The sequence below is a fragment of the Cololabis saira genome, chromosome 14, assembly GCF_033807715.1.
Source record: "Cololabis saira isolate AMF1-May2022 chromosome 14, fColSai1.1, whole genome shotgun sequence".
In the NCBI taxonomy this organism is placed as follows: Eukaryota; Metazoa; Chordata; class Actinopteri; order Beloniformes; family Belonidae; genus Cololabis; species Cololabis saira.
The window spans coordinates 21,710,432-21,727,530 of NC_084600.1; the positions used below are offsets into that span (position 1 = coordinate 21,710,432).

A 17,099-nucleotide genomic window follows, 5' to 3' on the forward strand; every position below is an offset into this window, starting at 1 on the left:
CCTGGAGATCTGCAGTAATACCAGAATTACACCCCAACATCTGTGTTTCCTACAGCGCGTCCACATAGGAGATGTTCGGGATTTATCTTACTATAATTTGCAGACATCAATCGCTGTATCTGTCATCAAGCCATTATTTCCTGTTAAACAATTACCATATAACTAATATAAAGGTGGAATTGTGATGGAAGTCTGTGGTATTTTGTGGGGAAACATTGAACTGAAAGAGTCCCATCACACGCTCTACGGCAGTACTTCAGGGACAATATGCCACATTTTGACAGTTGACAAAACCTGAAGATGACGGGTGTGCTTAAGTTGCCATGGTTACGGTGAAAAGAGCAGTAACTGTGACTTGTTCGTTGTAGTTGATACTTTGTGCTGTCAGAGCTGCGTTTCAGCTTGATGGATCGTAGAACATTAAAGTCATTCATGATCACCAATACCGAGATGTGCCTTTGCACAGGATTCAACTGATCCCATGACCTCTGTGTTTGCTGAAAAAGGGTTGGTCATTTGCAGTGGAAATTTTTACTTGACAAATCTCAGACACGGCCCATTCCCAGTGGATTTACATCACACATGTCCCCTGTAATTATTCCAGATTGCTGCTGGTCTCCAGGTAATACAAGCAAATGAGTATTAAAACAAATGAGCAGCAGCAGCGAGCGGAGGTGAAGAGCGGCGGACTCACACTGGATGAACCAGGCTCTCCAGATTGCGTTGTTCAGGCGGATCTTGTCCCTCCAAAGCAACCGCAGACCCTTGAAAGACTTCCATTTGGGAGAGACTATATTACCACTGTGGAAAAAACAAGATGAAAGATGTGAATTATATAGACTTAATGACTTTCAAGAGTGCATATGACCTGGGGACATCAGAAAAGAGAACCCAGGAATGACAGCTACGCAGAAATTACTCCTCAGAAGAGCAATGGAAAGAAAAAAAAAGAAGTCCTGTACAGATATGAGCTAATAGCACCCTGTCAGCTTGTTCCTCAGCACTTTAGCTGGCTGTTTGCTCTTTTCTCCTCACATCCTCTCGCCTGCTGAGTGCTGATGAGAGGGCTCCTAATGTGGATACTCAGGGGGGTTGCTAGGAAGCCAGATGAATCTTTTTCAACATGCTTTTAATTGAGTAACATGGCTGCATGTCAATTCCTCCAAGTCAAAACAAAACTAGCGCCAGCTTGGTTAACATTATCTAAAAAACACAAAATGTACGGTCAATTGTTCATTTGTTATTTAATGCGTCCATTTCTCCATTCAACCATCTTTCAACTTTGCATGCTGTTGCAACAACTCTATCGCAACACGTGTTAAAATGTTAAAAAGTCACTTCAGGACCTCGATTCCTTTCCCTCAGTTATGCTGTAATCTCTCCACTCCTGCCAAACAGAATCAAAGTCCAGTTTTTAGTGAAGACTATCCATGCTGTTGTGCAAGAGGCTGCCAACACATCCACACACAACCTCGGATATCAGTTGTTATCACTGTTTATCACAGTTCCTTGAGTGTATTTGTTTAAGCTCTGTAAAATAGCTGAGTGGGGCCAACAGCTATTGAAGCGGCACTTCTGCTAATCTTCATATTTCTGTTTAAACTTCTTGACTTGGGGGATTATTTTGACTTCAAAATAATAGAGATCCATTAAACCGACCTTTTCCACCCCTGTTCAAATGCAGATACTTAGGCTTTGCCATATCGATCAGGTGCCAACGATAAATGAACGAGACTGAAGGCACCAGGCTTTAACGAAACATTATAGCCATAATTTTGTTAAATAAAATATATCATATTAATTCATAGGTGCAATCTAGGGGGAAAAACACACCATTAAAACAAAGTGGCAAGGAAACCCCCCCATTAATCATTCACATGGAGGAAAAGGTCAGTAAACACATGGAAAATAACTGTGTACTATCAGCACACACTGTATTATCTATTATAGTCACTTTGATGAAGATCAAATCACGTTTTAGTGAAACATTTTTGCAGAAATTCCATTCATTTCAGTGGTTCTTCTTACAGCTGTGGCCATATGTGCAGCTGATGCATGACGTAGCGAGCATTACACATATAATAAATATTATTACCAGATCGGCTTCCTTGAGATCCGTTTCTCACCAAATGCAGACTATACAGATGCACAGCGTCCCTGTAGAGACGAGGGGGCACCCAGAGCTACACGCTTAGGCTCAATGTGCTGTCGGTGTCTTTGTGGAGAAATGCGACATTTGTGGGGATATGAACAAGCAGCAATATTCCAACTTCTGGGTTGAAACCAGCGTGGAAGTAGGGTTGTTCGATTAATCGATTTTAAATCGTAATCGCGATTATGTAATTAGAACGATGTTAAAATGTGAAAATCGTAAAATTGATTTTTCACTTTTTTTTTTTTTTTTACCTTGTCTGCACACATAATAATGATTGATACCATATTAATGATTGATGGAAATACCTCTCAATACCTGCGACAAGTGCCCCATGGGAGAGGCTCTTTAGTGTAGGAGGGGGCGTTGTAACATCCCTCAAGCCAGATGCGGTAGACCGGCTCGTGTTCCTTGCAAAAAACTTGCAAATGTGAACAGCAAATGTAATGACTGACATTACACACCTCTACCTCCTTCATGGGTTGCATTATTATTTATAATGCAAAGACCCAGTTTAGTTTAATTAGAAAATGTCTTGTTTTATTTAATTGGAAATATAACTTACTGTATGTTTGCAAGTGCTGATTTGCTGATTTTTTTTTTCAGAGATAAAACTTTATATTTTATTATATTTTTTAAAACTTTTTTTCCAACTTATTTTACAGAGTTTTGCACTTTATTCATTCATTTTTGGTTTAATAAGAGCAAAGTTTACACTTAAAGCCCAATGGGGCAAATGTTCAATAAAAAAACAGCATATTTGAAATCATTTCTTTGCCTTTTGTCAACTCACAAAATAATCGTAATCGTAATCGAAAATCGGATTTTGAGAGAAAAAAATCGAGATTTTATTTTTGGGCAAAATCGAACAGCCCTACGTGGAAGTAAGAAAAGCTGCAGTTCCTCGATTGACCACTGATTGATTGATTGATTGAATTTATTTATTTAAAACAGGGACAATGCACAAAAAAAACATTAATCTTGTAAAACAAGAAGAGATGCTCTGAGCCAGGTTATAGCAACAATTGCTAATTTCCGCCTGTAGTCCCTGGGCAGGTAAAGTGCTAAGCAGATACAATATTAAGATTAATTTAAATAAGACATAATAACCATAATATTTAAAAATTTGACAGAATGCACTAATAAATAAAAGCACGGAAACAAGAGCGCCAGATCATAAAGTGCACAATAGAGACCAACAGCACATACACTCTCTCTCACTCTCATCACACATTCAAACACATACACATACAATACACAGATAACAATCAGGCTGCAGAAGAAAGTCAATCACCGCCAATCCCAATCCTAAAATGCCCAAATTTGCAGCAGAAATACACACATTTACTGCTCGGGTAGAAATAGTTTTTGGTCTCCATATTGAGATTTCACATTCATGACAACTGTATGGATGGTCTTTTTTAAATTTATTTCATTAATTAACATCAGGTAAATTCATATAAAGCAATACATTAATGTATAAGTAGGAGGGTGGTGTTTTGATTGGCAGCCAATATAGCAAATGCCTGGCCGTCATCACTTTTTCTACGTAGCGCTTAGCACTAGCACTATGCTGAACTCTGAGTTGTGAATAAAAACTTCACAGAGCATATTTTAAAGAGCATACATTTGGTTGTGTTTTTCATTGTACTTGACTGCCATGATTGATTGTAGGTTGACCTGGAGGATTGTTAGGAGGCGTATCTCAGTAGCAGGCAGCCTCTGCTGACTCCAGAGTGGTCATTTCTGAAGTTACCACCAAAATTACGCTGAAAAAGGGAGATCTCATTACAAATGCTTGCTGGCAGCTCTTCAGCTCCTCTGGCCTGCTGGATCAGCCAGAGGAGCCATGAATCACGGTGGATAATTGCAGGACCCTTCTGGCAGAAGTCTGCTGGGCTCCGCCCCTACAAGGCAAAGGTTTGCTTGACTCCAGCACTAACCCCGCTGAGTGACTGTGGGCATAATTTGCAAAATGGTGCCAAAAAAAGAGACTTCAAACGCACTCTTCAGAAAACCACCAGGTTTGTCCGAGCGCCAACAATCTAACTTCCAGGCTGAGGTTCATGCGGAACTAAGATTGGTTGCAGTTCCTCGACTGACAGATATGGCGCTTTTATACTAGTACCTACTCAGTGCGACTCGACTCGGCACGCCTCGCCTCCACTCACCTTGTCCTCGTTTGTTTTTAGACACCCAGATGAGAAGTGGGCGGGTTGGAGCGAAGCTACTGTGACGTATTTGATTGTGTGATCTAAACGGAGAAGACAACAACACTAAAGATGTAGAACCTGGAGGAGATGATAAATGTGCGCTGGGTCTGTGACTTGTGATCGATATCAAGTTAAAAAATGAGAGTGAAAGAAGCTTCAAGCGGCGACGCTTCTTTTTTAAATTTGTTTGTCTCGGCGCTGCTGAAAAGTCAGCTGGAGCCGCGAGCAGCTGAGAAGTGACCGAGCTCCTGGTAGATCTGGTCGTTCCTTATCGCCCGTCTAGATCCCTTTTTAATTCTCTCCTCAGCCACCAGGTTTATGAACATCTGCACCTCAGAGTTGGATCACCAAAAAGACGTTTGAGCTGCCATTGCTGGTCGAATAAAATGAAGAACCCGCGAGCCGCTCTTGCGCTGATTCCCGCCTCCTGACTCAAACGTCTGACGGCCCCGCCCCCCGACCAATCGGTGGCGTGTAGTGTGATGACGTCAGATGCAGCCGACTCAGCCGCTTAGAACCTCGGCAGAGTAGTTACAGAAAAAGTATCTACTTGGCACGCCTCCACCCGCCTCCACCCGCCTCCACCCGCCTCCACCCGCCTCCACCCGCCTCCACCCGTAGTGTAAAAATGCAAAACCGGGGCGTGGCGAGTCGAGTCGCGCTGAGTAGGTACTAGGGGTGGGCAAAAATATCGATATGGCAATATATCGCGATACTTTTCCAGCCGATTCAATATCGATATTCAAAATTTGAATATTGATTTTTTTTTTTATCCCCGATTTTTTTCCCATTATATCACCCAGTGCTCCTACCTAAGTGACAGTCCTCGGCATTGCCACTCTCTACCAACCCTGGGAGGGCCCTGCACTGAGCTCAGGTTTTATTTCACGTTTTATTTCATTTTATAATTTATTTTTTATATAACACAATTGCCTGTCCTTAAAAAATGAAAAATAATGGACAGAGGTTTATTTATTTATGGATTTATATCTATACTGACTGATCACTGTGCCTGTCCTTGGTTTTAGTACCCATCTTTCTTGTGTTTATTATCATTTGCCACATAATTAAAGCAACCTCATACTAAATTTAATGTTAATTTAATATGATGTAAATAATATGAAAAACATATACAAATATGTTGTAACTTTAGCTTGTATAGTTATAATAAAACATTGTTTTGACTCAGTTTGTCCCATGAATTGTCACTATAATCTGATGAACGTGCAACTCGGATTTTAAGATCCATCACTATCATCTGATGTACATTATATACAACTTGGATTTTAAGATGTGTAATGCATTTTTACATTTTTCGGTGAACTATGTAGAATATAATAATCGGGATATTGCATAATCGGGATATCGCAATGTGTATCGTATCGTGGCTCAAGTATCGTGATGCGTATCGTATCGTGAGGTCCTTCCCAATACCCACCCCTTGTAGGTACTAGTGTAAAAGCGCCTATAGAGAGCAGCTCCAAAAGTGAGTTGTCTGAACTGACTCCCATGTTAAAATGTCCAAATACATACACATATTTACAGCCCGGTTCAACAGAACGTTTTGGTTTCAATCGCTTGATTTCACACACATGAAAAGTCTGAGGGGGGTGAATTTTTTGTACCACCCCAGAAGATTTATATCAAGCAATACATTTATTTCTAATACTATATGATTGATTGACAGTCAGCTCAGCCAATTACTATCTGCTATCACTTCCTCGTCCGGAATCATGATGGAAGCACCCTTAGCTAAACAACGAGCCGTATGTATTACCCAGCATCGGCTAAATGCCAGCTCGGCAGATATTTCGGCAAATTTCTCGAACAATTTAAAAAACTAAGCGGTCTTCAGAAACCAATGTCTCACGTGACTTCATGCCTCGTCCATTGTTTTATACAGTCTATGGCTTGTCCAGTTCTTCTTATACAGCTTGGAGGTATGCAAATGTACTCTAGCAAATTTGACACTTTAACAATTCAGAACTTAAATTTACTCACAAATATATGAGTTTGTCATCCATTCCTGGTTCACTCTTTCAAATTTGTGACTTTACAAAGTCACATCTGATGACTTTTTTCATAAAATATTACCATCAAATCCTTTTTCTCCCTCAAATGGCCAATCTTGCCATTTTAGGCAGACTTGCAAAATGCATCTTTACTTATTCGACTTGAGTTTAAAATTTAGATTCACAAATGCTTTTTTTTTCAAGTGTGACAGGTTAATCAAATAATTTGAAGTGGTCTGAACTCCTTTATTGCAGTTTACCAAACAAGGGCCCCAAACACGACCCTGTAGAGTCATTCCCCAACACTGACACAAATAAAAATAATAAATACATCCACGGTGCGTAAACATCCCTACGGAAGAGTATTAGGGCCAGGCAAGAGAAAAAAAATTTGAGAGTGGAAGATTTTTTTTTATTGTGCACTTCAAGAAAAAAGACGAAATTTCGCATTTTTTCTCAACATTTCGATTTTTTTTCTCGACATTTCAACTTTTTTCTCGAAATTAGGCTACACTTCAACAATATTCTCAACTTTTCAACGTTTTTCTCGACATTTTGACTTTTTTCTTAAAATTTGGACTTTTTTCTCAACATTTCGACTTTTTTCTCGACATTTCGACTTTTTTCTCAACATTTCGACTTTATTCACGAAATTTTGACTTTTTTCTAAACATTTCGGCTTTTTTCTCGACATTTCGACTTCGACTTTTTTCTCGACATTTCGACTTTATTCACGAAATTTTGACTTTTTTCTCAACATTTCGGCTTTTTTCTCGACATTTCGACTTTTTTCTCGACATTTCGACTTTTTTATCGAAATTGTACTTCAACATTAATCTCGACTTTTCGACTTTTTCTCGACATTTCGACTTTTTTCTCGAAGTGCATAATGAAAAATAAATCTTCCTCTAAAATATTATTTTTATTTTTCTCCTGCCTGGCCCTAATACTCTTCCGTACATCCCAGTGACTGATAGTGCGTGGAAAAAAAAAAAAACATGCACAGAGAAAGTTGTTTTGACTTAAGGCTGATTTATGGTTCCGCGTTACACCAACGCAGAGACTACGCCGTAGGCTCTGCGTCGATTTAACGCAGAACCATAACTCAGGCTTTAAGGGCCAATACTAAATGTAACCCACCTGTAGGCCAGGGACATGCACTCGAACAGGCGGGTGAGCGTGGGGTCGATGCGCAGGCTGGCTGCGCTGCGCGGCCCGTAGCGGTACGTGTGGCAGCGCGTCCTGTTCACCGTGTCGAAGTCGGAGCTGCGCGCGTCGCTGTGCGGCGACGACACCATGAAGTGCCCGCTGTGGATGACCTGCGTGCGCGGCAGGGACCCGCCGCGGGGCCCCGGGCCGCCCGGCTCGGACTCGGACTCGGAGGAGTCCCGCCGCCGGCTGACCCTGTCTCTGCCCGCCATGGGGCCGCGCACATCTGGACTCTCTCCCCGGCTGCGGGGACTCTCTCCCGGGCTGACTCCCCCTCTCACTCCCCTCCCTCCCCCGTGTTTGTGAGTGACCTCGGGCTGCAGTCTCTCCTGCCGGTGGAGTCCGGGAAGACTGTCAGCGTCCTGCGGTGGTAAAGTCCTTAAGTGAGGGCACCCGGGGTGGTAATTATTAACCCTCAGATGCACAAAATATGTACACTTGTCACTCAAACAGGTCTGAATCTGGGCTGACCAATGAGGAAGCATCCACCCACTGCGGGATGTTTTTGTCAAAATGATTCAAACAAAAAAAGACTTCAAAACTTTCTTCACTTCAATCAAAAAAAAAAAAATCACTTCAAATCGAAAAAAATATTTTAAATCCAAGAAAAGTGTTCAAATGCAATTTTGGGTCTCAAATATTTTTTTGCGTTCAAACACTTTTTTCTTTGATTGAAAAAGTTTTATTTTATTGAAGTGATTTTCTTTTATTGAAATTTTTTTTTCTTTTTGAAGCAAATTCTTTTTTGATTAAATGGAAAATACACAAATGCCCTACCCATAATATGGCCCAAACACAAAAAAACACCACTTCAATCAAAAAGTTGCTTCAAGCAAAAAAAAACTGCACTTCTATCAAAGAAAACATTTCTAATCAAAGAAAAACAGTGTTCAGATATGTTTTTGAGTCTCAAATATTTGTTTGCATTCAAACACTAGATGGAAGTGAAAAAATGTTTTATTGAAAATATATTTTTTGATTGAAGCAATCTTTTTTTTGATTGAATAATTAAGACACAAATCTACCTCCATACTTTTAATGCACAACATGGGTCAAAAATGACCCACATTCATATCCCATGTTATCTCATGCAGGCTGAGATTTTATTTCCTGTATCTTTTTAGATCAATGTATTTTAGTATTCAATAGTCCACATATTCTTTAGATATCTTGTTTTTGAGTACCATGCATCATTATATGTTTCCAGCCTTATTTTTTGAATATACTTAATTTTTGTATTACTATATCCAGTTTACACACATGGGTCAAAAATGACCCGTTTATCCAAGTATTATTTAAATATAAATGAAGGCATATAATAATAATATTTTTCTTCAATTAACTATTTTAGTTGTGATTTGGACCAAGCATTCAAAAAAGTAACTTTTGAAACATGTTTATTTCTCATTTTGGAACACACAAATACATCTGACAATAGATAACTGTCAACGCTTCTCCACTCTTTCCCTTTAGCTGCAGCTCCTCTTCTTCCCTCTAAGTTGGTGCATTTTATAACTTCCTCAAAGATGTTGTCACTGATAAACATATCCCAGGCATCTTTCGGTAAAACAGCTCTTGATCCAGGGGTAGGTCCTGGGCAGCTTCTCAGCCTCAGAATATTATGGCTTCTTGTTCTGCTGGGAGGACCAGGCTACCAAAAACTTGTCATAATCAGGGCCGCTTTTACCTTTTGGGGGCCCCACCTGGTGTAGGGACCTCTACTTCACCAAAGCTACAGTACAAAGAGAGTGTTAAACCCTCTGATGATCTGTGTCAGAGTATTGATCTTTTATACTTTAAAGAAAACTGCTTGAATTTATGAATCTGAATTTAAACCCGATCCCAAAAATGAACTTGCATGCATTCAGCCGAGGACAGATGAACTGCATGATTGTCTGAAAGTTTATCATCACAGTTTGATGATTGTTTCAAGGACCTTTTTTATTCTGATGAAATTGTACAATGGAGAGAAAGGTAAAAAGACAAAAAAGAGATTTGTATTTTTGGAGGAGAACTTTTAAGTAGAGTTTTGCCAGCAGGAGGTGAAAGGTGAGGGTTATTTGATGCAAAAGATGAAGAGAAAACAACAATGAATGAATAGATAGATAGATAGATAGATAGATAGATAGATAGATAGATAGATAGATAGATAGATAGATAGATAGATAGATAGATAGATAGATAGATAGATAGATAGATAGATAGATAGATAGATAGATAGATAGATAGATAGATAGATAGATAGATAGATAGATAGATAGATAGATAGATAGATAGCAACATTACACACAATGGCCGGGTTTCCCAGATCCAACCTCTCTTAAGGATTTAAGAAGGTTCCAAAGAAGGTTTGAACTAAGAGACAACCCTAAGATACGGGTGTTTCCCAGATGACTTCTTAACACCGTCCTTTAGTTTCGCTCTTTCAGAAGCTCTTTGGAGCAGCTGTCCGGTTCTGAAACCAAATCAATCGATGCCAGGCAAATCGATCACCGATCACTATCAGCGCATTTTCACATGCAGCACTGCTGCCTAACGCACTAATTCCCTGCTGCCTGTGCGTTATAATGAAGAATTAAGATGATAAATATAATTCAATGACCCTTTTTCATCCAAACGGTGCGTTACTCCTTTATTTCTGGCTACAGTGAGGCTTTTTTTCCCCACACGCAGAGACCGGGAGGAAACGTGGTGGGCGTGTGTGTGCGTTCAAAAAAATGAGCCAAGAGAAGGCGAGTTTCGCAAATCGCAACGTGGAATTACAGCAATCCCTGGTTTTTCGCAGGGGTTATGTTCCAAAAAGAACCCGTGATAAGTGAAATTCTTTTTACAATTATAGAGGGCTTCTAATCGCGGAGATCATCCCCGCCTCGCACGTAGGCCTATTCCACTGCTCTTCTGATGCTGCATCCCGACTCTGTAGCGTCTTTTTATCCTAAACCCCGCGGTGCAGGTTTCAAGAGAAGAAAATAGTTATGGGTCGTTGTCTTCGCTCTATTTTCTTCTGGGCAAAAAGATTCTTTAATATAAACCGACACCATTGATTATATTTGAGACTGTAATGAACGATTCATCAAAGGCCGTTCTTCAGCTGCTGCTTCCCTGTCATCATCACACATAAAGGTGCGCTCGGGCTCGGGTACGGCGCAGGAGGATCGGTGTCCCGGCTGCCTGGACAGCCCGGTCCGACAGCACGTCCAGGGGACTGAAGTGCTGACGCACGAATGCGTTCATAAAAACAGTTCTGCTTCGCGGACGGCGACGCGGTTGATTTGCAGCGAGAATATGCTGTATAGCAGCCAAATTATCAAATAAATGATATTCATGATGATCGTTTTATTTGTGCGTAATGCATAAAGCATATACAGGAACACACTTGTTATTCCTTATTTTTCTTTTTTTCCCCCCTTTGCTGTCACCAATAAATGCTAAACAATATATATCTAAAGTATAAAATAGATAAAAATGTGTGCGGGGTGCATTGTTTTAATATCTCATTGCTTGGTGTGATATTGATTTGCCTGACGCGGCTGGATCTGTGAGTCTTTGTTCACTAAGATGGTTGGAAAGACTGGGTCAGCAGCATCTTTCATTTCCTTCTTAATGAAAGAGATACTTAAGCTAAGAGCGACTCTGGGAAACGCGATTTTCTTTCACAGGCTCCTTAAGAAGGTTTGAAAGAAGTCTTTCGCTGTTAAGAACTACTTAACTGATCTGGGAAACCCGGCCAATGACGGTGGACAACATATAGGAATAAATAACTATAAGATATACAAAATAAAATATCAAGATATAAATAAAATAAAGTAGCAAGCAGTATAATAAAATATAATAAAGTAGCAAGCAGTAATAAATTGTTGTACAAACAGTATGTATAGTGAATGGCAGTGTGTATAGGAAATAAAGTGCACAGTGACTAAGTTATTAGCTAAGATTTTTTTTTTTTTTTATCAGACTATGCAAACGTGTAAGCTGGTAAAATAAAATTAAAAAAAAAACAAAATCAACCAAGGGCTCAGGAATACCAAGTGCGTAAACTTGAGAAAATTCAAAAATGTCCCACAAATCTGAAATTCGGACTTTCTAAACCCGTAAATTAAAAAAAAAAAAAAAAAAAAAAAAAAAAAAAGACTATATAAATGCTAATTTCCCAGAGAAAATGCAGAAATACCAGTTTCATAACTTAGCAAATTGGCGAGAGAAACTTTGAAATTTGAGGTGAAAATAAAAACCTTTTCAGGTCACGACACAGATGCACACATCTCATTGTGTCATTTAAGTGCTTCGCAAGTTGATAAAAATGTGCTCACCGTTTATCTAGGAGCTGATGACCTTAACCACAAGATTCACATCTTGCATTGGGTTTGTCTGATGGTGACCACAGATGGTGGCCACTTATCCATTACTCTGTCTGCAAATCCAAATAATTTCTACTCAGCTGCTGAGTTTGCTCTCTGAAAAGCAACCCATAAAAGCACTTGTGACTTCATGGTGAACTAAGGGTTCAGGTGCACCTGTGGGAGCTCGGAGACATAATTTCACCTCTACCAGGCCAACTATAATTTTCTCATGTAGGTGTTAGAATTAGAAATGAAATGACCCGACTTTATTCTGTGATTAACCTTGTGGCTTTGTCGCCCTCTAGTGGCCACGAGGGCACCCTGCATCTGCGTTGACAGAAGGCTCTGACCTAATGCCTTATTTTATTTTATTTGTTGTATTCCCACACTGCCTGCAGCACACAAGCTTTCAAAGGATTCTAAAACAATGTTTATCTAAAGCAATATGAAGAAAATATTTGGTGCTTTAAAGAATATAGTTGGGTCTCAGTTTCCAGTTCTTAGCTGACAGGAGTGGCACGCGGTGTGATCTTCTGCTGCTGGAGCCAATCTGCCTTGTCGTGTGCGTTCACAGATGCTCTTCTGCAAACCTCGGTTGTAACGAGTGGTTATTTGAGTTACTGTTGCCTTTCTATCAGCTCAAACCAGTCCAGCCATTCTCCTCTGACCTCTGGCATCAACAAGGCATTTGCACCCACAGAACTTCCGCTCACTGGATATTCTCTCTTTTTTGGACCCTTCTCTGTAAACCCAAGAGATGGTTGTGGGGGAAATCCCAGTAGATCAGCAGTTTCTGAAATACTCAGACCAGCCCGCCTGGCACCAACAACCATGCCATGTTCAAAGTCACTTAAATCACCTTTCTTGATGCTCGGTTTGAACTGCAGATCATCTTCATCAGGTCTATGTACCTAAATGCATTGAGTTGCTGCCATGTGATTAGCTGATTAGACATCCGCGTGAACGAGCAGTTGGACACGTGTACCTAAAAAAGTGGCCAGTGAGTATATCATCCTCTTTTTTTTCAAATCATTCACCATCAGACAAAGGCTTTCCCAATTTCACAAGTTTTTAGGGAACTAGTTGTGGATGTGGGACTTCTCTGTAAAAACAGATTATTCTGTGCAATGATTAGGATACAACGTTCTGTCATCTTTTTACCTTCAGAAACAGCTGCAGTACTAACCCGTCACTGCAGAGCTTACATTTATCCAGGATGAATGAACTCTGTACTCTGAGATCTGTAGTCAAGTTCAACAAAAATGTGTAAATCACCTGAAGAATCTTTACCAAAATGCACTTTCCATAAGAGTCTGTGTTGCATCATTTATACTTAAGCAGGGCCAGATTGAGGTTATTGTGCTCATATGTGCTCTAATCCTCAAACAAAAATAATCTTTTGACCAGTAAACCTCTCAGAGGCACTTTTACAACTTTTAACTCAGCAGGTTCCACTGTAGATGTGGAGGATAAGTCGCTTTTATAAATGTCAGGCAGGAGGAACCAGGGAAGATTGGGTCTGGAGAAACGGGGAGACTTTTACCTCAGAATAAAAGATCTGCAGAAAGGCAAAGCTGGCACACAATGTTGCAGGAAGCTGACGTCAGACAGGTGCAACGTACATACTGAGGTCATGGTGTTTGGACCCAACGGGCCTGTGATGGCTCTCCTCTTGATCTGGGTTCCCTACACATTTACTTGAAAACTACAGTCACCAACCTCGGCGTCAAAATGGTCAGTGATCTTAAACTGGACAAGCAAATAAATTCTGTAGAAAAATCCAGTTTTTATCATCTGAGGCTTTTATCTAAAATTAAATCTGTTTCATCTTTTAATGATTTTGAATGAGTGATTCATGCTTTTATCTCAACCCATTTGGACTACTGTAACGCCCTCTATACTGGTGTCAACCAGACCTCCCTTGCACGCTTACAAATAGTCCAAAACGCGGCTGCCCGTCTTTTAACAGGAACCCGCAAGCATGATCACATCACCCCCGTGCCCGTGTTTTTATTTCATGCTTTAATGTGCTCTTATCTATTTTACTGTTTTTAGTTTTTACTATTTTAATGTTTTATTTTACTCATTGTGCAGCACTTTGGTAACCTTGTTGTTTTTAAATGTGCTATACAAATAAAGTGGATTGGAACGTACGGAGACACTTTATAAAAACAAAAGCACACTGGCTCCACAAACTATTTTTTTGTTCGTAGAAGCAACAAGTGACTGTTTTTTAAATATAAAATGATCTGTTATGAGAATATGATAAATATTAAAACAGACAGACTTCATGTAAATATCTGCTGCAGTGGATTTTTAATTACATTTTGACTACATTCTCTGATAAAAAAAAAAAAAAAAAAGGGAGATGTATTGCTATCAAACCGTTTTATTGACTCAGCGTGGCATGAACACGCTGACCGACACCATTACAGGGCAGCTTTCACATTCAGAGACATTCGTGATTCTGACAGTCAAACCAGTGTCTGTCCACGTCCTCTGCCTTTCCTAGACGGCCAGAAATAAGACTTTTAGAAGTTTGGACGATGTAAAGGCAAAGACTGTTGCAAATATTAAATTCACTGAAAACTGACAAATCCCTGTGTTACTAGCATGAAGAGCATTTACAGACATTAGCAACGCTTCACCAGACATCTGTAGCCGAGGATGATGAAACTGAGGATGACTGCACATCTGTGGCTTTGATACATTTAATTTAAACTCTCTCAGGTGAAAAAACAAGTCACATTTTAATTGCAAATGTCAGACAGTAATGGAAGTTATCCATCTCTCTGGGGCTCCAAACACACATTGATCACTGACGGCTTTGGTCCAGGTGGACCATCAAGCCTTCACCAGAACGTGAACCGATGGGAGGACGACAAAAAAAAACAAACAAAAAAAACAAACCACAAGTTGCGGTTAATATTAATTAACATTTGACAAAGCCTTGGAGGTCTTCCAGGAACTTGATGTACTCTTGATGCTCCATGGCGGTGCTGAGCTCCATGAGTTCATCGGCGAAGGTGTTGTCAACGCCACGGTCAGCCAGGAAGTCCATCAGGTGGTCATAAAGAGCCTGAAAACAAACGGGGGCAACAAGCGGTCTTGATCACAGCGATCCTCGGTCTCGTTACCCAACATGAGCTCTCGTTTGTCATCGTGCCTCGCGGTCTCGGCTCTTACCCAGTCCAGCGAGTCTGTGTTGAGTGTGTAGCTGGTCTCTTTCCAGTCCGTATCCCCTTCCGGCTGGAAACTGACCTCCCGAATGGCGAAGATGTCACTCTCGTCCTCACCCTCGCCATGACTTACCTGTTACATCCAAATCCAACCAATAATCAATTTATCATGGGGGGGGTCAGAGGTCATGCTGGCACTTTTGATTCATTTAACTTTTCTTTTTTTTACCTCATCTTCAGGAAAATGACAGTCAAACACCAGGGAATGTTTTGCTGCTTGTTTGTTTACTTCTACGACAAAGTTGGGTACCGACACGATCTCTGGCTGTAGAGGAGGAATAGAGTTAAATGGACTATGATATTATTTTATGGTGATCTTCTCATTTGCTGCTCTGATAGCTCCATAAATCATTAGATCCCAAATGTCAGGAAGGTTACCAAGTCTTACCTCCTCTTCCTGTGACTTCTGCTGCTGCTGTTGCTGCTGCTGTTGCTGCTGCTGTCCTTGCTCCGCCTCCTCATCAAAGTTGGGAGGAATGCTGTTGTTGATGTTGAACGTGACGGTGACTCTGAGAAGAGAAAACACACCATGATCTCATTCAGTGCCAGCTGACTTTAAAATCGATTGCAAAGTGAGCAGTTGTGACTGCCTTACTTTTCGCCGGAAACCTGTTTCGTGAGTTTGGCTTCGGTGCCGTTCATCTCCAGCTCCCATCCTCCCGACATCTTTGGAAGACTTTTGTTTTTCTGGATCTTCCTTTCTTCTTTGATTTCATCAGACAGGAAGTCACCAAAAGCTTTGTCACCTGTTTAAAAAAAAACATGGTAAATGACCTTGTCATGGGCTGATAATGATAGATTTGCTTCATTTAGCTCAACTGAATATAAAAATAACTAACGTGACCGACGTAACACATGCTTTTCATAATAATACAAAAGCTCTACATCTTCTATTATGAAAATTTAAGTGACTGAAACAATTTCCAAAGCAATTTCACATGTTGACAGACTATTCAAATTGTAAAACTTCAATTATCAATTGAGGTGAAAGGTAACTGTAATTTTACCCTTGAACAGTTATTACATTCAAATGACTTTGTTAATCCCTTTGGGAGGTTCCCTCGGGGAAATTGACATCTTCATCTCACACACACAGCACTGTCATTTACAAATCAAACACCCCAAAAGCCAAATACCCATATAAAGATAAAAAGATAACAAATTGAAAATAAAGATAAAAATGAAAAGGTAAAAACAGAAATAAAAAGTGCAGTGCTGTCACTTACTTGTGACAGCTAATAATGACATTCAAATGAACGTCCTCTTCACACCACGAGGATGCTGCATGATGCCTTTATGTAACCATTGTAAAAATTACCTATATCCACCAGTGGCATGAGTTTATACATTAAAAAGACGTAGTTTCAAGGTTATGTTAAAGCCTAACGCGTTGTTGTGAGGGTTTTAGTAGCAGGTACATGTCTAAAGGCTGATTTATGGTTCCACGTTACACCGACGCAGAGCCGTAATTCAGCCTTAAAACGTGAAATAAACTCAATCCAACACTACCTTCTGTGTGCAGAGCTCCACATCCACACGACACCGAGGGGTTCAGCCCCCTGGAGCCGAACAGCTTGGGCCTGGAGCCCGACGAGGCTCCGCTGCTGCTGCTGCTCAGCATCCACAGGGAGCGGGTGAAGGGCCGGCTCGTGGCCGCGCTGGGGGAGCGCAGGCTCGGGCAGGCGAGCGGGACGGTCCGCGCCGTGGACGCGGAGACCGACGACAGGCGAGAGGCGGCTCCCACCGCGCGGACGATCGACTTCAGCATGGTCGGGGGGGTGAATGAAGCGAGGAACCGGCTCAGGGACTGAGTTCAGGGCTGCCCAAGCAGAGTGCAGCTCCGCCGGTGGTTACAGGCAACACGTGTGGAAGGACACATTGACCTAGCGCTACTATCACCTCTCACCCGGAAGTACTACTCTGAACGGAATCCA

The 17,099-nt window shown here is 40.8% G+C and overlaps 2 protein-coding genes across 3 annotated transcripts in view; both read right to left on the reverse strand.

Moving 5' to 3' along the window:
- The window catches only part of LOC133459823 (carbohydrate-responsive element-binding protein), a 29,350-nt gene extending 21,483 nt beyond the window's left edge, over positions 1-7,867 (reverse strand). For both annotated transcript variants that reach the window (XM_061740127.1, XM_061740126.1), the window contains exons 1-2: positions 7,518-7,867; positions 695-801 (exon numbers count right to left, since the gene is read on the reverse strand). In XM_061740127.1, the coding sequence (XP_061596111.1) occupies positions 695-801; positions 7,518-7,798 (388 nt within the window). In that variant the 5' untranslated portion in view covers positions 7,799-7,867. The remainder of the gene's footprint in view (positions 1-694; positions 802-7,517) is intronic.
- Positions 7,868-14,225: 6,358 nt separating this feature from the next.
- On the reverse strand, positions 14,226-17,059 carry c1qbp (complement component 1, q subcomponent binding protein). Its single transcript, XM_061740966.1, has 6 exons — positions 16,675-17,059; positions 15,761-15,911; positions 15,554-15,674; positions 15,335-15,430; positions 15,113-15,238; positions 14,226-15,005 (listed from the first exon to the last, which is right to left on the reverse strand). The coding sequence occupies exons 1-6, from the start codon at positions 16,931-16,933 to the stop codon at positions 14,859-14,861; spliced, it is 900 nt and encodes a 299-aa protein (XP_061596950.1). The 5' UTR covers positions 16,934-17,059; the 3' UTR covers positions 14,226-14,858.
- Positions 17,060-17,099: the final 40 nt, after the last annotated feature.